This window comes from Dreissena polymorpha, chromosome 1, assembly GCF_020536995.1.
Source record: "Dreissena polymorpha isolate Duluth1 chromosome 1, UMN_Dpol_1.0, whole genome shotgun sequence".
In the NCBI taxonomy this organism is placed as follows: Eukaryota; Metazoa; Mollusca; class Bivalvia; order Myida; family Dreissenidae; genus Dreissena; species Dreissena polymorpha.
The window spans coordinates 44,373,607-44,396,732 of record NC_068355.1 but is presented as its reverse complement, the minus strand read 5'-3'; the positions used below and the strand labels follow the sequence as shown (position 1 = coordinate 44,396,732).

General features: G+C 34.3%; 1 protein-coding gene across 1 annotated transcript in view; it reads left to right on the top strand.

Moving 5' to 3' along the window:
* Window positions 1–8,259: 8,259 nt before the first annotated feature.
* Window positions 8,260–23,126, top strand: part of LOC127865086 (metabotropic glutamate receptor 8-like) — a 48,380-nt gene continuing 33,513 nt past the window's right edge. The window contains exon 1 of the mRNA XM_052404980.1: window positions 8,260–8,470. Within this exon, the coding sequence (XP_052260940.1) occupies window positions 8,359–8,470 (112 nt within the window). The 5' untranslated portion in view covers window positions 8,260–8,358. The remainder of the gene's footprint in view (window positions 8,471–23,126) is intronic.

The window sequence follows — 23,126 nt, the reverse complement described above, 5'->3', positions numbered from 1 at the left end:
AAGAGAAATGATTGATTCGCTCCCTTTTAAAATATGCTAGTCAGCTTTTGTTTGTACCTACCGCGCGTGCTCAAATATCGGAAAAACCCAGACTGGAGAGTTCCGAATAACAACTATTGAAATCATAATTTATTTTCAAATGAAAAATGCCACTTGAAACAGTGACATTTCAGACAATATTTACTGCATTCATAACATTCAGTGTATTTAAATAAATTCAACATTTTGTATTCAAATAAAAATATAACCAGGGAAAAGTAAAATCATTAATTACTTGTGGTCTGGCGATAATCGGCCCAAAAATACTTTACTATTTTCTAAAGCGTAATGTATATCTAAATATTAAAGTTTTTAGACGACATCAAGAATAATAATACATTATGTATAATATATAAACATTATGTCAACTTATACAACAAAACATGTGGTATCGGCGTGGTTATATTGTTTGTGGTGTGTAGCCCTAAACAATCTTCTGGCACTTCGTAATGTTCGCGGATATGAATTAGAGTTGGAAAAATGATAATGTCTATTAAATTGTTATATTTTGGGACAATACTAACATATTTAACACACATTGTGTATTTTTTTATTAAACATTGAAATAAACATTGCAGAAAAAGTGTCGATATTGCCTGTAGTCGTCCATATCCGCACTTTTCGGTCATATCCGCGGATATAAGTCATATACGCATTTTAGACGGACCGCTTTTTACCCGGGATACTCGTGATACCTACCTGAATGGGAGACAACTTCTTAGTTACGAAAATCCCGAATACTGTGTTAGATTTTAATCAACACAAATAGCAATGAAAACCAAATGGAGTTGTGTGTGTACGTTTATTATGCCCCCCTTCGAAGAAGAGGGGGTATATTGTTTTGCACATGTCGGTCGGTCTATCGGTCCGTCCGTCCACCAGATGGTTTCCGGATGATAATTCAAGAACGCTTAGGCCTAGGATCATGAAACTTCATAGGTACATTGATCATGCCTATCAGATGACTCCTATTGATTTTCAGGTCACTAGGTCAAAGGTTAAGGTCACAGTGACTCGAAATAGTAAAATGGTTTCCGGATGATAACTCAAGAATGCTTACGCCTAGGATCATGAAACTTCATAGGTACATTGATCATGACTGGCAGATGACCCCTATTGATTTTCAGGTCACTAGGTTTAAGGTCAAGGTCACAGTGACTCGAAATAGTAAAATGGTTTCCGGATGATAACTCAAGAATGCTTATGCCTAGGATCATGAAACATCATAGGAACATTGATCATGACTGGCAGATGACCCCTATTGATTTTCAGGTCACTAGGTTAAAGGTCAAGGTCACAGTGACTCGAAATAGTAAAATGGTTTCCGGATGATAACTCAAGAATGCTTTGGCCTAGGATCATGAAACTTCATAGGTACATTGATCATGACTGGCATATGACCCCTATTGATTTTCAGGTCACTAGGTCAAAGGTCAAGGTCACAGTGACTTGAAACAGTAAAATGGTTTCCGGATGATAACTCAAGAATGCTTATGCCTAGGATCATGAAACATCATAGGAACATTGATCATGACTGGCAGATGACCCCTATTGATTTTCAGGTCACTAGGTCAAAGGTCAAGGTCACAGTGACTCGAAACAGTAAAATGGTTTAGGGATGATAACTCAAGAATGCTTATGCCTAGGATCATGAATCTTCATAGGTACATAGATCACGACTGGCAGATGACCTCTATTAATTTTCAAGTCACTAGGTCAAAGGTTAAGGTCACATTGACTCGAAACAGTAAAATGGTTTTCGGATGATAACTCAAGAATGCTTACGCCTAGGATCATGAAACTTCATAGGCACATTGATCATGACTGGCAGATGACCCCTATTGATTTTCAGGTCACTAGGTCAAAGGTCAAGGTCACAGTGACTCGAAATAGTAAAATGGTTTACGGATGATAACTCAAGAATAATTAGGCCTAGGATTATGAAACTTCATAGGTACATTGATCATGACTGGCAGATGACCCCTATTGATTTTCAGGTCACAAGGTCAAAGGTTAAGGTCACAGTGACTCGAAACAGTAAAATGGTTTCCAGATGATAACTCAAGAATGCTTACACCTGCCTAGGATCATGAACCTTCATAGGCACATTGATCATGACTGGCAGATGACCCCTATTAATTTTCAGGTCACTATGTCAAAAGGTCAAGGTTACAGCGACAAAAACATATTCACACAATGGCTTCCACTACAACTGACAGCCCATATGGGGGGAATGCATGTTTAACAAACAGCCCTTGTTATGTTTCACTGACTACGTGACATTTCAATAATTTTGTTTACCCTTTCAGTGCGGGAACCGAATTTTGAAGGCCTTTGCAAACAGTTTGGATCCAGATGAGACGCCACAGAATGTGGCGTCTCATCAGGATCCAAACTGTTTGCTATTCTGATAATATTCTTTGAAAAAAATCGAAGAAAATGCTAATTTAAGAAATTCAGCAGACAACAAATTTCCCAGCATTCAAAGGGTTAAACAATTCATACTACCTGCACACACTTTCCAGGATCTTGGCCCTTCAAACCCCTTCTAAGATCCCCTGGAAATTAAATGAAGTTGATTTACATGGTCAAAGATTCACTAATTTTATCTAATAATGTACAAAATGTTATATTAATCTGCATTTATCTTAGATCATGCAAAGGGAATTAGAACTTTAATAGAATAATTTGCATGTAATTTGATTTATGTCCTTAAAGTTAAGCATATAAAAGTATTGCATGTCAGTCTGAAAAGTTAAGAATTTTTTAATTCGATAGTTGTATTTTATGTCATTGCAACGTTAATAGAAACTCTACAATCATCAGTTATTGGTGGACATAAACACGATGCGATTATAATACATATTGCATTAATATAATATTGAGAATTTTAAAGTCTGTTGTTTAAATACTTTCATCCATTTTTCAAATTTAAATCTTGGAAGTTAGCAATTAATATATTATTGTATTAAAAAATAAAAGATTTTATGGATACGAAAACTACTTATGTAATTATATATTGATCTTAAAATAGTGTAAATAACTCAATAGATTAAAATTAGTTGTATGCTCGCTATAAGTAAGTTTTTTTTCTTCTTGTAAACAAATTTGAAAAAGTATTACATTACATATTAAATGCAATCTTCTATATTTTATTACAGTTTTATTTTCTAATCAAAATATTTTCTTCTCTGTGATATTTTGAAGGAACTAGTAATTGTATCTTAGCTAAAATTAGCTATTAAGATGACATGTAAAGTTATTTTTAAAGTTAAAGACTTTGATCATCTTGAAAAATATCTATCTGCCTACATCAAAGAAAAGAACATTTACATATGACTGATGAAACACTATTTAAATGCTTGGGAACGTCACTTTTAGGTTTACGTGGGACATTTTGTCACTAATAAAATCATGATTCCAATCTATAACATCTTTTTTCAAAATCTCTACATAAGTGTTAGAATACCGCTTTCAAACATTTAAAATTGTAAGTCTGACTGTTAACTGTGTTCATTACAGGGATATAACAATTTAAATTCATGCCAAAGGTGTGACAAATTTCTGTGGAGAATAGAATGCTGGTCTTATACAATTTGTCCAGATTGCTTTAAGCAGTTTATATATCATAGATAATATTTTTAGCATATTTACCTGTTGTAGATCGCTGCTATTTCAAAATGATAATTTAATGGCAAAGAAACGCCTAAAATTATCTCACCGATGCTACATTTAAAATGTTGGTCATAGTTATTTTTTGCAAAAAGAAATCAAAACAGACATTGAGCTAGTGAAATAATTGTATAAGTATGAAATGTATATGATTTCTCAACATATAACTAATAATATCCGAATTAAAAAATTTCCTCATTACATTTCATTTTATCAAAGGGATAAGCATTAGATGGTTTTATAATTATATTTTATTTGAAAATCTGGTTGTTCCATTTAACATTTTACTTTACATTGGTCCCCATGATGCAACAAAGCTTGAGTTCAGATTTTTGCAAAGAAAAATAGCTTCTTTACTCTCTGCAATAAATTTTCCTTTAACTTGTTGGATAAGAAATATTAAATGGGGTCATAAATTTGCACTCAGAACAAGGGCGAAAGTGTTTGCATTTTTTTGTCTGTCTCAATTTAAGTCTTTTGCTTGAAGGGGAGTAATTGTACATGACAATTAATAAAAACAAACAAAAAGACTTGAAGTAAGGGTTTGTGCTCCCCAATTATTGCTATTTACATATGAGCCAATAATGTCCATTGGGGCTGTTGTGGACATCTTTGGCTGATCATAAATGCTTAATACAGAACAATTGCTATCAAATAAACTCTCAATAATGAATATAATTGAACTGGAAATATAATTTTATTTTATGCTTTCCAGTGGTTTATAGAGAAATATCAGTGAATTAAAACTAATAATTTCACTGTTTCAAACAGTAAAAATTATCAGTGAAAATTATCGATAATTTTCACTGTTTATATACTGTGAAATGGCGTTATTGTTTTGACGAAATGATGTCATTATCCCAGCGAATTTTTTAGTTAAACTCTTTAACAATGTTTATAAACGGTGAAAAAAAGCATAAATAAAAAGACAATTTGTTGGATATTGTGGAATATCGATTTTAATTCACTCGTGATCATAGAAAAAATATATTTTTACTCGTGGCGCATTATTTTCTATGATCACTCATGAATTAAAATCGATAATCCACCAAATCCACCAAATATCCTCTATGTTATTCACACATTTTCCAATGTGGTTTGACATAATTAATGTCTGTTTAGATAATTATACAAAAATTGCAAATGCTTTACCTAGCTTCACCTTGTACACCCATTATTCCTGAAATAGGTATCTTAGACACATAAGTAATATTCAAATTGTATCACTTGTGGCCAAGACTGAAATATCTGTCTGATGATGCCAAGAAGCCTCAGATATACCCAAACTACAACAAATTTCACTCATGAAGAAGCATAAGATTTTTTCAAGTTTCTAGGCAAATGACACTATATCTCCGAAAGTGGGATCAGAACCGATTTATTAATATCTGCTATCTAGATTAGGGTCTTCATATTGAATTTCTGGACAAATTATAGGAAATTACTGGCCCATGAATATAATTTGTGGATTTCCCACCATAGTGATCATTGTACATCATAGAATGACCAATCTTGGAACAAGAAATAGATATACGGCGTTGGTTGTGGTCGGTGTTGATGAACCATAAAAAGTTATATCTATGTGATCAAAGATAGCAAATGCCTTTTTTCTGCACACTTCTTTAATAGCTGCTTCACATGCAAATCAATTATGGGGAGTTGCACTAGATTTCGTGACTTATTTCTCTTTATTAAACATTTTTTACCATACAGTATATCTATGTATACAGATTAGAAAACAGAAGAAAAATGAACATAAATAAAAGCAAATAGGTCAGCTGGAAACACACCAATCATCGGTACATATTTGAACAGACCTGTTTTTGCCGTTTTTCAGACATTGTTATTTGATATGAATATTAATAGTATCGTGAAGGTGCTCATGCTTAATAAATTGATCTCTATCATGTGGAATATTTCTAATTAAAATAATCAAAACTGGTACTTAAATATCTGTGATGCAATTGTTGAAAACACATTAAGAATCTATGATCGTCATACCAAAATAACAACGCTGGATATCTTAATTTAATATCTTTCTGATCAAAATAAACTTCAAGTTCACATTGTTCAACACAATAGCTTTTATATAACGATTTCAGTTATTGACCGGGAACTGACCTTGATATCTTCTGGGTTGGAATGCAGTGCATTTAAGTGTGGTAAGGATTCCACTGCTGGAATGATGGCTTGTTTAAAGCTTTATAGATTTACATGTTTAACGGTCGATTTCGAAAGCAAGTTAAATTATTTTCGTCAAAGCGTATATAAGCTAGGTTATTGAACAAGAATACTTACATGATCTAACATACATTTGTTTATATGAATGCATAGAATGCAATATCATAGTAATAACTAAATATGAGAACACAGCCTTTAAGTCGATTGAATAACATTTTAATGTAAAATGTGAAAACTGTTTGTAGATTGCACGTCATCTACTTCAAAAAGTTTCAGGCCACCAGCGGGATATTTATATTCACATTGATTGGTCGCTTAACAAAGGTCATATTAGGTGAAAAGCTGGGTTAAACAGCTACACCGAAAGAACTCAAGTTAGAATAGTCAAACAGATTTTGTTTGAGGTATATATAACCATAAAGTTACAGAATATAGTGTTTAGGTGTTGGAGTAAACATTGAAGCCACCTTTAAATTGCCTATAGATTGTCCAATATTCTTGTCCTGTTTGCATTCAGCAACCATGGCTTCAATCAAAATGCAGAAAATATAATTGCAAAAGAGATGCATTTAACCCTTAAAGCGCTGAAGCTGAATTTTAAAGGCCTTTGCAAACAGTTTGGATCCAGATGAGACGCCACAGAACGTGGCGTCTCATCAGGATCCAAACTGTTTGCTATTCTGAAAGTATTCTTTGAAAAAAATCGAAGAAAATGCTAATTTTAGAAATTCTGCAGACGACATTTTAGCAGACGACAAATTTCCCAGCATGCAAAGGGTTAACGTATCACATTCCTCTTTCTCGATATTTTTTGTTCACTGAAAGACTGACCTTGATTTATACTTCTTTAGTTTACCTCTATTTTGAAGTCTATTTTGAAGTCAGCTAACTTGCAACATAATAATTAGACTTTAATGGGAGCAAAACTACTAAGAATACGATATTTTCTTTCATGCTGTGATGTAGAGCATAGTTACTACAGGTCTGAGCTTTATAAGTATAAGTACTATAAGCTTTATAGTACCTTAAATCAAATTTAGTTCAAACAAATTTGTAAAGAATAAGTTAATGCCAATATCAACACGTTTACTCCTTTTTGTTGCAAAACTAAAATTGCAGAATATACCAAACAAGCAAGCACATAAAGAAATCATGTCCTTTGTTACTCATAGAATCCCAAAAGCTTCTTAAATCTATGTCTTTTGGAAGAAAGTGTTTAAAACATAGTTTTCTCTAATACCCAATTACCTTAAATAGGCTAGCAAAAATTACATAGGATCGTAACTTCGCATTCGACGTGTGTGGAATACAAACACAGAAAGCTGCAATTTACCGATATTTCTCATTTGCAGAGAATTCCCAGACAAAAGCATTATAAAGAAATGTCACAAGGTGAAAGGCAGGCATTGTATCACTCCTCAATTATCCCTTTACCAATTAAAGATGTATTTTGACGCATTTGCAGTCCCATAGAAAGTTCAAATAAAATTAAAGACCTTTATTACTAAATGCAAGTTTTAAAGGCTCATTTCCAACCCATAGATACTGATGAGCAGCAAACAGAATAAAGCCTGAACAGATTGCGAGTTACTGCACAGGCTGTTCTGTTTTTTTGCTGTTTGCACTTAGCCATTTTCACTTTGCTTCTAAGTGAAATAAATATTGCAGTTTCTGCACTTAACTATGAGTTCGCTTCTGCATGATGTGCGTTTTTATGGCTGAATCATGACAATAAAAAGTAACTAAATACATTATCTGTATGCAGGTTGGGTTATAATTGTGAGAAACTGAATCAGCCAGCACATTATAGGAACTTTTATTAAGTTTATGTCTCCATGACATGAAATAAAATTTGATACCACAATACAAACAAATTATTACTGCATTTTACTGTGCTTTGATTAGGGAAAATGGTATTACTTTAAAAAAAAAACCACTCTTGTTTGCTGTTTGTGAACACTTAACACTTCTTTTATTTATAATGCCATAAAAAGCTAAGTTTTAAAGAGGAATTACTTTTAAAGGGACATGTCGAGAATTTTTCATATTTTTGAAGTGTCTTTAAATTTATATACTAATTAAAAAACTATGATATTTAACCTAAATCATAAATATTAGTCCTGGCAATATCAAGAAAAAAAGTTATGTGCTTCATTCTGTAATTTTGTCTGGCCTTTTGGCTTAGACAGATTTATGACATGGTTATACAATGGGTTTGAAAATTGTGTAATATACAGCCATCATTAAATTTATGGTTCCAAAAATACAAAATGCAAGTTACATAAGTACATTAGCAGACCTAAGAATGTTTTTCAATTGTCTATTTTAGCTGTTTACAAATATGATTGTTGTCTTTTTCAGATACCTCAGATAAGCTACGCTTCCACAAGCATTGACCTGAGTGACAAGTCGCGGTTTGAGTACTTCTCTAGAGTGGTTCCCCCTGACTCATTCCAGGCTCGTGCCATGGTGGACGTTGCAGCAAGTTTTGGCTGGAACTACGTCAGCACCCTGGCCGATGATGGAAACTATGGAGAAAGGGGTGTTAGTGCTTTTGAAGAAAATGCCAAGCAGTTTGGTAGGTTGTATATTATTTTACAAAAATCGCTTGAACACGTACTTAAGGTGCCTTGCTTGACATTTTGGGATTTTATCAGAAGCCAGGCATGAATGGACTCTTTGTCCCTTATATTTAGCTCACCTAAACACCAATATTTCAGAGCTGACATTGGCACAGACTAATTCTCCTGCAAAGGTGGTGGTGTATCAACAATTGCCTTTAATTGGGCACACAAATAAAACATCGCCATTAAATATAAATTTACCCTTTATATGATTAGTTTTATAGATGGTTTTATTAGGTCTTCATAAAAATTAAAGGTTCATGTTGTGAAATACTTCCATATTTATCAACCAATTAAGTTGAGCCTTAGATTTGTCAATGTCATCATCATCAAGTGTAAAGTTGCAAGACTTATTTTTCATTGTCAGTAATCCATGAGTTCTTGAGTTATTTGCTCTTTAGTATAGCTGAAAAACTTGTGTGGGACTATTCCCAGCTTATGCATGACCAAAAAATCATGACTGGTATGGATTATGGGCCTTATAGCTTCTCATTATTGCCCTATTCCTATTTCATGTCAAAACAATAACAAAAAGCTATTGCTAAGACTAACATGAAGAAATTTAAGCAATTTGTGAATGACCAAAACTTTGAAAACAAGGCTAAATCTTGTGTTTGTAAGCAAACAATAATCAATTTCTGAGACTTAATTTTTTAGCTCACCTGAGCATAAAGTGCTCAGGGTATTAGCTTTTGAGGTCAGTCTAAGCACAGTCTATGGCATCAATTTTTAGGGCTTTGCACTTGAGAGGAATTCATCCCGTCTTGATGAAACATGGTCAAAATGTTTAACTCGACAATATCTAAGCACAGTTTAAATCTTTATCCAAAAACTGGGTCATTTGGTAAAATCTGAGAAAAACGTTACAACTCTTGTAGCCATATTTATGACCCACCAGTATTTATTAAAGAAATAATGCATGTAATGTTTCATGAGATGATAGAGTGTACAAGGGATCACATTACGGATTGGAAAACAACCTTGAAAACTAGTTTTAATTTCTTACTATTGGGGAAAGCAGAAAGTATTTCAAAATATGGTCTGCTTTCTTTCAATTGAGGATTTTTTGCAAAATAAGAACAAATTTCCATAGGAAACTTTGTATCAAACTTATTTTTGTACAAACATAATCATATTTGTAGTAGTATAGTTATGCAAGTGCATGACCATGTTTTCTTCTATGTTTGGACAGAGCGTCCCAATTGAGATTGTTAAGAAGATTTTGTTTTGCCAGAAATAATACGAGTAGCTTTGTATCGTACTGCTTCAATTTCATCTCTTGTATGCATTTGTGCAGATGTCACAGAACAAACAATAACATACAAGGCTGTAGTTCACTGCAAGAATGACCTGAAAACATCTTGGTGGATTATATAGTATATTCTTCTTTTTCTAGTTGATCACTCCATCATTGGAGACGAAAGCGATTTGCACCTTCATTATGCACACTTTCAGCCAGTGCATCTGTCTTCAGTAGTGGATTTTTTTCAGACTGTTCTTTGTCAAAGGAGTCTTGCAGTTCTCATTCCTCTAAGCCTCAAGGAGAGGCGGCAGATATTCATATCACCTCTGACCTTCAACCACCTTGGGAAGACCCTGTAATGAGTTTTAACTCACACATTTATAGCTCTCCGGGTCATAGAGGCAATCAAACACCATACCATGTTAAGGAATGAGCAGTTTGGTGGGACTGTAGTATTATTATGCCCCTCTTTGAAGAAGAAAGGGTATATTGTTTTGCTGGCCGTCTGTCCGAAGACCAGTTTGTTTCTGATCAATAACTCGTCAACGAATTTACCGATTGGTTTGATACTTCACATGTGCATTGGCCTTGGACAGTAGATGACCCCTATTGAAATTGGGGTCACTAGGTCAAAAGTCAAGGTCACTATCACACTAAGTGTAAAAATAGTTTCCCATAAATAACTCGTCAACGAATTGATCGATTGGCTTGATACTTCACATGTGCATTGGCCTTGGACAGTAAATGACCCTGTTGAAATTGGGGTCACTAGGTTAAAGGTCAAGCTCACTATCACTTTAAGTGTGAAAATCTTTTCTGATCAATAACAAGTCAACAAATTGACCAATTGGATTGATACTTCACATGTGCATTGGCCTTGGACAGTAGATGACCCCTGTTGAAATTGAGGTCACTAGGTCAAAGGTCAAGGTCACTATCACACTAAGTGGTTTCAAATCAATTGCTCGTCAACAAATTGAACAATTGACATGACCCCTTATCAGTGATCGCTCCGCCCACTTAATCACGTGACTCAGCGGGAAGAAAACCTAGACAAGCTAACACCAAAATGGCTTCTTTGCCTATAGACTGCATATAGATTTACGCGATATTCCGGATGATTTTAGGGACTTGTTTAACACCTGATATTACACTTGTAAAGGGGTTGATGCCATTTAGTTATTCTGCAAATGCAAAAAAATATACGATTAAAGAGAACATCAGCTATTTATAACGGGTAAATCGGTACATGAAACACGCTCTCAAACGCTTGCGCGCTTACCGAAATCAAACCTGTTATTAATGGTGGTATTTGCAATAAATTAACACTTCACCGGTATTTACCCGTGTTATTAACAAAATTATTACCGAAACATTCCCCCCTACCCGTGTATTTGACACGAAATAGCGCTTTATAACTGGGAATTCGGTGAAGTTTTACGCGTTTTCTTACGCTGGGTGGGTACCTCAATCCCACATGTTATTGCGTATAAAAGTGATATTAATCATATTAAACATTGCTTATGGGACATTTATCAATCACTATAATTTAAAGCGCAAAAACAACACAGTAAGTGTGGACATTGTCTGATATAAAATTAGCGTTGTACGAAATGGAATACGGTCAGGCTATTATAAATTAATAAGGCTACCAATATCAGACGCTCGCGCAGGTACTGACTTCCCCTAGGTTATCGCATTTATTGGTTAACTAATATCAGTAATAATAACTCTTTTACAATAGCATTTATCGATACGTCTTTATTAAAATAATAACAAAATGGTTTTCACTTGTTTCTGACACACACAGAAACGCGATTTTTAACGGGGATTTCATAAAGTTACACGAATTGGGTACCAAAATTCTCAATTATTTTACATGCACACGTGACATAATAATACTTAATAATGCTTAGTTATTGCTTATATGACATTTCAAGTTTGTGAAATTAATTAATGTTCTATAAAGGGGATCTCGGTAATTCTTGAAGCTTCCACTCGCTCTTGTCAAGACCGCATTGCCGCGTTGGAAATGGTATAAATTTAATTCATCTAACTTATCTTTCTGGATACCAAATGTCAGAGTTGCAATAACCCTTTTTACACCGTTTTTGCCATACTTCATTTCCGTTTTTTAATCCGAACAAAATAAACGAGACTCGTTTAAAAAATAAGATCTAGGCATTCGAGCTCCTAGTATGGATTAAAAGCGTTTAGTGGTGACACCACATGAGTGCAAATGTGTAGATACCGTTAATAACATGTATGAGTGCATTACTATCAGAGTAATAAAACACAGCATGAATTAGGCTTCATGCTGGGTTTTATTTCTCTTTAAGTAATGCAGATGAACCTCGCTTCTGACCTAGTAACTGATAAAACTATTTAAAAAAGTGAAATATTATGTGATAATCAGATCGATAACATAAAATATTTAAATGTGCTTGTATATCCGATAAAAATATATTATAATTGTCTTTGACAGTGTTGACGTTCAGTTGTTCGTGGTGACGACCGCATGTATTTATACATCTCTTACACTTCTCAAGATCTCTTTTCGGCTTTGGAAACGATATAAATTAAATGTCACCAACTAATCTTTCAGGATATCGATTGTCCGAGTTACATAATCCCCATTGACACCGTTTAACCATTTTTAATAGTTTTTTTAAAGAGGGAAACAAAAGAAACTCGTTGGAATAAAAGTGAAACTAAACATGTAGCTTGTCTAGAAAATGGCGGACAGGTCGTTGCTAACGAGTGCGCCCGATTAATCGATCGCTGATTGGTGGATCAATTCTAGTGGGCGGAGCGATCATAGATAAGGTGTCATGTCAATTGGCTTGTTACTTGACATGTGCATTTGCCTTGGACAGTAGATGACCCCTATTGAAATTGGGGTCACTAGGTCAAAGGTCAAGGTCACTATCTCACTAAGTGTGAAAATCGTTTCCAATCAATAACTTATCAACCAATTGCCCAATTGGCTTCATACTTCACATGCATATTGACCTTGGAAGTAGATTACCCCTATTGAAATTGGGGTCACTAGGTCAAAGGTCAAGGTCACTGATTCACATTACGAGTACAATCATTTCAGATCAATAACTCGTCAACTGATACACCGATTGGCTTGATACTTCCCATGTGCATTGGCCTTGAACAGTAGATGACCCCTATTAAAATTGAGGTCACTTGGTCAAAGGTCAAGGTCACTGGTACACACTAAGTGTGAAATTGTTTCCGATCAATAACTTGTCAACTGATTCACCGATTGGCTTGATACTTCACATGTGTATTGGCCTTGGACAGTAGATGATCCCTATTGAAATTGGGGTCACTAGGTCAAAGGTCAAGGTCACTGGTACACACTAAGTGTGAAATTGTTTCCGATCAATAACTCGTCAACTGATTCACCGATTGGCTTGATACTTCTCATACGCATTTGCCTTTGACAGTAGATGACCCCTATTGAAATTGGGGTTACTAGGTCAAAGGCCATGGTCACTGGCACAATAAGTGGGAAAATTGTTTCTGATCAATAACTGGTCAACGAATCGACGGATTTGCTTGATACTTCCCATGTGCATTGGCCTTGGACAGTAGATGACCCCTATCAAAATTGGGGTCACTAGGTCAAAGGTCATGGTTACTGTCACAATAAGTGTGAAAATTGTTTCCGATTAATAACTCGTCAACGCATTGGCCTTGGACAGTAGATGACCCCTATTGAAATTGGGTCACTAGTTCAAAGCCCTGTTTGGAGGGGCATATGTCTCCCACCGCAGAACACTTGTTACATCATAATGACATTTACATGATTAAAATGTGTAATTATGGATAAAGTCACCACCATTTAGTGACCAACACATAGAATGGAAACAAGTAGAGGACTGATGCTGCACTATCCTTAAGATGTGCAAATAAAACAAGTTAGAATACAAAAAAACTGTAAAAATCACAAAAACTTCTGCAGACTGTTTCTGGACTACACATAATTATGTTTGCCTGAGATATAATTGAGCGTTGCTCTGCAAAAATGGGGCTTATTGTATGCCCTTAACCCTTTCAGTGCGGGAACCGAATTTTAAAGGCCTTTGCAAACAGTTTGGATCCAGATGAGACGCCACAGAACGTGGCGTCTCATCAGGATCCAAACTGTTTGCTATTCTGATAGTATTCTTTGAAAAAAATCTAAGAAAATGCTTATTTTAGAAATTCAGCAGACGACATTTTAGCAGATGACATATTTCCCAGCATGCAAAGGGTTAAAATATCGCCTCAGATTAGCCTTTGCAGTCCACACAGGCTAATTAGATATGACACTTTCAGCTTTTATGATATTTTTTTTAAGGAAGTGTATTCTTTGCAAAAAATCCTGTTTAGGCAGCAAGTGTTTTTGATGATAAGCTTGTGCAGAATGCGCAGGCAAATCTGGTACATTTGTTTACGCACATGCATTAAGCCCCATCTTCCCAGAGGATCAATTAGTAAAAACTTGATCTAAACAGAGATGTCTGATATGCCAACAAACACAGGAAGATACATTAAAGGCAACTTCTTGAGTAAATGCCAGCTTAAGTTACTAAACAAAATAAGCTAATAGGAACATATATGTTTGGTCAGATTTGTGAATAAGTGGCGTGATGTAGGATTGTAGGTAATTGTTTCATGCAAATTACATACATAACAGACCCATTTAACGTGTTTTGTAGATTGTTACAATCAATTATATATAAACTCATTATGTAGATGATATTGGAATATATACTACTCAAAATTTGCTAAGGATCACTTTTTATCCCACTTATACAGCCAATTCGGTTGATTAAAGCCCCGTTGATTAAATATCATCTATAATCAACGGCAGGAAATGCATTAATATTTCGACGAAATGACGTCATAAATCCAGCAAAATTATCCAGTTAAACTAATTCTGTTTAAATAAAAAGGTTTACTAAATAAAAAGTGGGATAAATAGAATAATAGATTAGTGTTGATTATAGATCAGGTTCATCATGCTCGGTACGAAAACGAAAAAGCACTCACCAAGGCTCGTGCTTTTTGTTTTCTAAGCCTCGCATGATAAACCTGATCTATAATCAACACTAACCTATTATTCTCTATTTATAGTATGAACGTAATCCAAAATTGAAGATTATGCGAAACAAAATGATGTACAATAATAAGCTGCCTGAGCAGACTGTCAACATAGAGATAAGCCTAATCTTGTCATGTGCCTCAAATGTGTAGGCTTAAAGCAGCTTAGTCAAGCATGGAACATCTACTATGTTCTTGTGCTATATTAGTAATATTTAAGTTACACAGTTAGTAACTGATGGTGTATGGGATATACACCCTCTGTAATTTCATACCATATGAGAGTGAAGCTCAAGTATGTTATGAAAGTACTGAGGGTGTGTATCCCATACACCATCAGTTACTAACTGTGTAACGACTATTTATCACATGCTATACCTTGTTTCCCATGTAATACAACCATTACATATTTTTTTATATTACACATGTGTAATACAACATTGTTAAGTGTTTTCATTGGCTTAGTTTTCGTTTATTGACCAATTGCATTTTGTTATTTTGCTGAAATGACGTTGCAGCGTCAAATGACGTCATGAAATGTAAACAACATTCGGGATTTATCTTTATGTTTGCGTAAATATTTATTTAATTTGCTCATTTAAAAGCATGTGATAAAAAAAATCTGACACTCGTCATATCATACCATATTTTATTAAACTCGTCCAGGAAATTCGTTAGTAAGCTCGCCAAAGGCTCACTTACTAACAAAATTCCTGAACTCGTTTAAAATATGGTATGATATGACAACTCGTGCCAGATCCTATATATCTCAACCGACTACTGGAAAATACATAGGCACGTGATCGCTCTAAGCCAATCGGATTAGGCCATTTTTGTAGGAGATGAGATATCAGGTTGTATTGTATATTTGAGATGTGAAAGTTTGTTTTTAACTTGAATCTTTTGTAATGTGAGCTTCTTTCAATAAGGGTTACACAAAGTTGTAGATATTATGATTATGATCTCAGAGGTCCAGACACCTTTGATTTTCCCAGCTTGAAGAAGATCATTATTTCGAAAGATCAGTTCACCATGTTGTTTTGTGAGCACTACAGGGTTTGGATGTACTCCTGCTTTACCACAGATTTTCAAATTGAGCTGAGTGCAAAGGCGTTATTCTGCAAATGATCAAGCTTGTAAATTGGACAATAATGCCCCTGTGTCAGATGTGAGAGGTCAATTCATCATTGTTGCATGGTTTCCTTACCCTGTGTCAATGCCTTTTAACAGGATTTCTACTCATATGGCTGTTAATCCCTTTAGGGGAATTTCGTCTGTTGATTTAATGTTCCTCTTTTTATGCCAGACAGTGGCAGGCAGTTGTGCCAGCTGTTCTGGGTTTTGTTGTTGGATTCAATAGCATGTAGTTCCTTTTTTGCATCAGCTTTGATATGCGATCTTGAAGAACTTTATTCTCTGTTTTGAGAGAGATAATTTGAGAGATAAGTTCAGTCAACCACTGTTTAATGATGCTTGCCACAATATCTGCCATTCACTAAATCTTGAAGAAACTTGATAAGAATGCTTATCTTGACAATATATATAAGTTTTAAGCATACCTTTTGAAGCATGGAAGGATTTTTAACTTGCAGTAGATTAAACTTGATGGGTCTCAGTGGTGTAGACCCCTAAGTCCAATCTCAAGGTCACAAATAGGTAAAATAAGTTAAAATATAAGAAATAAACAGCTTACACTTATGTTGAAATATAAATCTATCCTGCATGAATGGATTTAAAAATACTTTGTATAAATGACAAGCTTTGTGAAATATCAAGCATATCAGGTCCAAGGTCTTAGATCTAAGTTCATGGTGAAACATGAAATTTTGTTCACTGCATTTATTAATTTGTCAAAAGTGTATTGATTACCAAATAAATTGACAGACTTGACAAAATAAGACATGATACCACCAAATTACATGCAAGAACCTGGTTTGTTGTTTCAAGGTTATGCTCCAAGTCAAAAGAAAAGATAACAAAATCAACCCCAAACCCTTTTTTACTGAAGGTCAATTTGCCAACTAGGGATGGATAATCAAATGACTGATATTGTTTGACACAGCATTGTGTGCAAAACCTATTAGATCAGGATCATAATTCCATGTTAAAGTTCAAAACATGCGTTGTGAGCATGATTCGGAGTAAAAAAAACTTCACATATATTACAGGAGTACTGAAAATCACTTGCTAAGAACCAGGTTCCTAGGTAAAAAGTCAGGGTCAAATTTATTATTTAATGCTGAAATTAAAGATATCAATTATGACTTTTTCAATTTCTACCTAAAAAAACATATAAATCATCAGTGTATAATCTTTGCAACAATTTTTTTTTGGTTCAAGGTGGGTAATCACATATTATGAGGTTTCTTCTTCAATCCAATGCTGGTCTTGTGGGTAGCTTACTTGAGATGTGCAGAAGTGTTTTTAATATATGGTTCTTTTTAAAAAGGATATAGATGCCATTGATATGATGTAAAATTTACAGAGCATACTATGAAACTCCAGAAAGTCTATCAGGAGAAAAATTACTCAATATTATTTTTATTTTAATAAAATAGCACCAATTCTAAGCATACAATTATTATGCCCCCCTTCAAAGAAGAGGGGGTATATTGCTTTGCTCATGTCGGTCTGTCGGTCGGTCTGTCCGTCCACCAGGTGGTTGTCAGACGATAACTCAAGAACGCTTGTGCCTAGGATCATGAAACTTCATAGGTACATTGATCATGACTAGCAGATGACCCTTATTGATTTTGAGGTCACTAGGTCAAAGGTCAAGGTCACAGTGACTGGAAATAGTAAAATGGTTTTTTGAATGATAATTTTAGAATGCATACACGGCCAACAGGGCACACTCTGAACAATATTACTGAAGCAACTGGTCTGTAATCCTAAATCTATAATTATCAGTCCAATGAAACATCATCCTTTTAGTAAAATACAGTGGATCAGTAAAAATATTAACAGAATATGAGATTTTTTGTATATTTTGTATATTAAATATTGTGTTAATGTTTAATTTTGTTGATAAATATAAATATAAGCAGGACAGGGGAGGTAATACACTACAGGGGAAACAAATGCAATAAGTTTAAATTTATTGTTACAGATTTGCCTCCCTTGTAATATATTTAAATTTTACCAAATGTAAGGCTAACTGCATTTTTGTAATGCATACTACTACTACTACTACTACTACTACTACAATTTCTACTACTACTACTACTACTGCTACTACTGCTGCTGCTGCTGCTGCTGCTGCTACTACTACTACTACTACTACTTCTACTACTACTACTACTACTACTACTACTACTACTACTACTACTACTACTACTACTACTACTACTACTACTACTACTACTACTACTTCTACTACTGCTCTACTACTACTACTATTCTTTTGCTAACACCACCACCACCTACGACTACTATTACTCTATTACTACTACTACGTCTACGACTACTACTACGACTACTACTACTACTACTACTACTACTACTACTACTACTACTACTTCGACTACTGCTCTACTACTACTACTATTTCTTTTGCTAACACCACCACCACCTACTACTACTATTACTCTATTACTACTACTACTTCTACTACTACTACTACTACTACTACTACTACTACTACTACTACTACTACTACTACTACTACTACTACTACAACTACTACTACTATTTCTTCCACCACCCACCACACCACCACCACCACCACCACCACCACCACCACCACCACCACCACCACCACCACCACCACCACCATTCACAGTGACAAAAAACGTATTCAGTGACAAAAAACGTATTCACACAATGGCTGCTACTACAACTTATAGCCCATATAGGGGGGCATGCATGTTTTACAAACAGCCCTTGTTAAAATTTGGATCAACGCCTTGAAACGGTCAATTACAAGAATGGTTTTAACAAGTTTGAGAGCTATTAAAACCACATTTTGTACCCCAAAATTAATCACAAACCAAACTTATTACTAACTACAATATAAATGGAATCTCTGCCTTTGAATTATCCTGCCAACTAAACGTGATTACTTAAAAAACGAATACAACAAAACTTTAATGTTATTACATATGGCTTTGTGAGCATGTACCAGTACTTGGAACAAAAATGATGACTTTTGTATAATATGAGGTTATATTTAATATTTATATTGAAAGTAAAGAAGACTTTGGGTCTTAAAGGCTACATTTGTTACCTTTTATGTATATATATAGCTTCTGTTTGAATTAAACAATAAAATGTGTTCAACAGCTTCATCGGAACGGTCTTAGAAATAGAATGAAGGTCAAACTAAAGGTAATAATGTACTGTGGAGGACAGTAATCCAGTATCTAAGTTTGTAAATAACTGTTCTGTTTTAAATGTCTTAACAAATTTCGATATTCTAGGTTTACTAGAGGCGTGGGGAGATATTAGCGGACAGTTTAATGATTTATTAGAAGGATATTGTTGCTTTGATAATGTCAGAGTTAGGCAAAATAATGCTTTACGTAATAGTGGAGGTATTTCAGTTTTTGTAAAAAGTCACTTAACAAAAGATGGCTTAGTTACACGAATTTGTTCGGATTTTATTGATTGTGTTGTACTTTATTTGAAAGTGAGCTGTTTCAATTGTCCATCTGATATTATTTTGTACATTGCATATGTCTCGCCAGAAGGGTCACCGATATACGAACACAGAGATGATACAAACGGAATTACTTATATCGACGAAAAGCTCTTATTGTTAAAAAATATATATCCCGATTGTATGTTATATCTTGCAGGTGATCTAAATGCTAGGACTAAAACTATGCTGGACTACATTCCTGCAGATAACATTGACTTTATTTTTAATTCAGAGGTAGACGTAACACTACAGATGATTTTGAGATGCCGAGAAATAATAAGGATAATATTTATAATTCATTCGGGCATACTTTATTAGAACTCTGCTGTGCTCATGGAATTCATATACTCAATGGGCGTGTTACTGGTGACCCTGATGGTGAGTTTACATGCATTACACAAAATGGAGCTAGTTTAGTTGATTATCACATTATTTCAACTGATTTATTTCAATTTGTTACGAAGTTTAATATTTTATCCTTTGATGAATCTGACCATTTCCCTATATGCGCTACTATGATTTTTCATAGAAAAAATAGCAACAGGAATGTTGATTTACCTTCTTCCCGTAGCATTCAAAGTAACATCACTGATGATAATATTAAACTTGATAAATTTAAATGGAATGATACGCTTAGGGATAGATTTATTGAGACTTTTGTTAATATGTATAACTTATGCAAAGACAACATTTTTCATCAAATTACTGTAGATATGAACCAGGCTCTTCAAACAATAGTATCACTTTATAAAACTGCTGCAGAAAACATGAAAGTCCATAATAGAACCAAACAACGTAACGTTTATGAACGGCAAGATACACCATGGTGGGATAATGAATGTGATAATTTGAAATATTGTAAATATAAAGCTTTGAGAAAATTCCGGGTCACAAGCTCAAGGGGGGATTTGCAAATTTACATAAACGAAAAAAGAAATTTTAAAGAAATGTGTAAAAACAAGAAGGATATTTTCCAACACAATATGAGAAATAGGCTATGCCAAGCACGTAGTAATCCAAATTTATTTTGGCAAACAATTGAAAGTGCAAATTATAAAAAAAGCTTCACATTGTAGTTATCAGCAACAAATCAAACAAAGTGATTGGTTAAATTATTTTAATCACTTATTATATCGAGAAAATATGCTCATGATTGCAACTTCTGAAGAAGCTGCATTACCTGAATATGATTTAGTTCTAAATAGTCCTATCACACAAGAAGAAATAATGAGAAGTATTAATAAATTAAAAATGGGAAGGGCGCAGGGGTTTGATGGTATAGGGGCAGAGTTTTATAAAAACACGGCTAATGTTATATGTCCAGTATTTTGCTCTCTTTTTAATCATATTCTTAATACAGGTGTTTTTCCTGACATGTGGAGCGAAAGCATTATTGTTCCCTTACACAAATACGGTTCTAAACTGGAACCGACAAATTATAGAGGTATTTCTTGAATAAATGTAATGTATAAAATATTTGGAAATATTGTTAATTCACGATTGTGTACTTGGGCCGAAGAATTTGGCAAACTAGATGAGTCGCAATCAGGTTTTCGGAAAGGTTATTATACAATTGATAACATATTCGTATTACAAAGCATGGTACAAAAATATATAACTAAGCCAGGAGGAAGGTTTTATGTATTATACGTTGATTTTCAAAGGGCTTATGATGGTATATTGCACCATAAACTATTTGACATAATGCAGAAAATAGGTTTAAAAGGAAAACTTTATAATGTCCTTGTCTCTATGTACTCTAATTTACGGAGTCGCGTGCGAGTAATAAATAACAATGTTACCACTGATTTTAGGTGTAACATTGGCACAAGACAAGGGGACGTAACTAGCACGATCATTTTTATTTATTCATAAATGAGTAATCCCTTTACCTGCGTGACCAGGGTCATCAAGGAATTTTTATTACGGATGACATACCAAATATACAATGTATATTATTTGCCGATGATGTTGCGAGTTGCTCTGAAACGGCTATTGAACTACAGCGTCAATTAAATAGTATTTCTGATTTTTGTCGAATGAGTGGCATGACTGTTAATGAAAAGAAAACCGAAATAATTGTATTTAGAAATGGTGGCCCATTGCGGTCATATGAAAATTGGTTCTATAATGGAAAGCATGTAAATGTCACGTCAGTGTACAAGTACATGGGTCTACTGTTTACTCCTAAATTAAGTTGGTCCAAGGCTAAAGCTAAGTTGGCAATGCAAGCAAAAAAATCTATTAATGCCATAAAAAGTTACCAAGGCTATTTTGGAAAATTTGACATTCAAGAGTATTTTAAACTTTTTGATTCAATGGTTAAGCCGATCCTTTTATACGGGGCTGAAATTTGGGGTCATACCCTTTCTGAAAATATAGAACAAGTCCAGGCTCAATTTTGCAAAGATTTTATTGGTTTGAATAGGTCAACAAACAATTGCATGGCCCTAGGGGAGGTTGGTAGATTAGAATTATGTGTAGAATATCATTTCAAGTGTGTTAAATACTGGTGTAAACTTATTCATATGCCATTGCATAGATATCCAAAAAATTGTTATAATATGTTAAAACGCCAGGATGAAATCGGAAGGACAAATTGGGCTACTTCTGTAAAAAATCTGTTATTTAATTATGGATTTGGTTATGTCTGGGTGTATCAAGATGTTGGCAATGTTGATGTATTTTTACAACTGTTTAAAGATCGCCTTATTTGTTGTAACACGCAAAAATGGTCAGGGAGTTTATTCGACTCGTCTAGATGTGAAACATATAGAATGTATAAATCATTGCTTGAACCAGAAAAATATCTTTCGCTTAAAATACCATTCTTTTATAGAAAAGCATTTGCAAAGTTCAGATGTTCCAACCACAAGTTTCTTATTGAAACTGGACGACATCTTGGTATAGAGCATGGTCTTCGATATTGTATACATTGTCTAAATGTAGAAAACACACGTGTCATTGAAAACGAATTTCATGTATTTTTTTATTGTTCTAAATTTCACGAAGAACGTAACATTCACCTTTTTTCTTGGTATACAGGAAACAGAGAAGAAATAGATTTTATTAATCTGATGAAAACAAAAAATGATCTGACATTGAAGAAAATTGTATTATTTATATATATGTTAATGCGAAAAGTTTAAACATAAAACTATTCACAACTCATGCATGTTAAATATGACATGTCTGTGTATTGTATTTTGGGCCGGTGGCCTTTATTTACAAAATAAATTGTCTTGTCTTGTCTTGTCTTGTCTATCTTGGGAAAGAGATCACAGATTAATCTACCCAGGATTTTTTTTCAGCATGCCTTAGATGGTAGAAATGATTGGCATGGAAAACCATAATATCTGATCCCTAATCAATTAGATTTATTTATATCTCATTTCTTGGCAAATGTGGGGAAACTTGCCGGCAAGTAATGAAGCGTCTGACAACCAAGAGTCGCCATATCCACTTTGTTTATTTTACACTTTGTTAGCAACAAACACCAAATATTGATGTGGCTACGGTTACAGCGTCTGGCTAATTGAATGCCTTTATTTAATGAAGTTCTTTCAATTAAGGCAATGCTCAAGAAGGCATTCAGCTGCAATTAAGCTTGGTTATTATTACTGCAGAG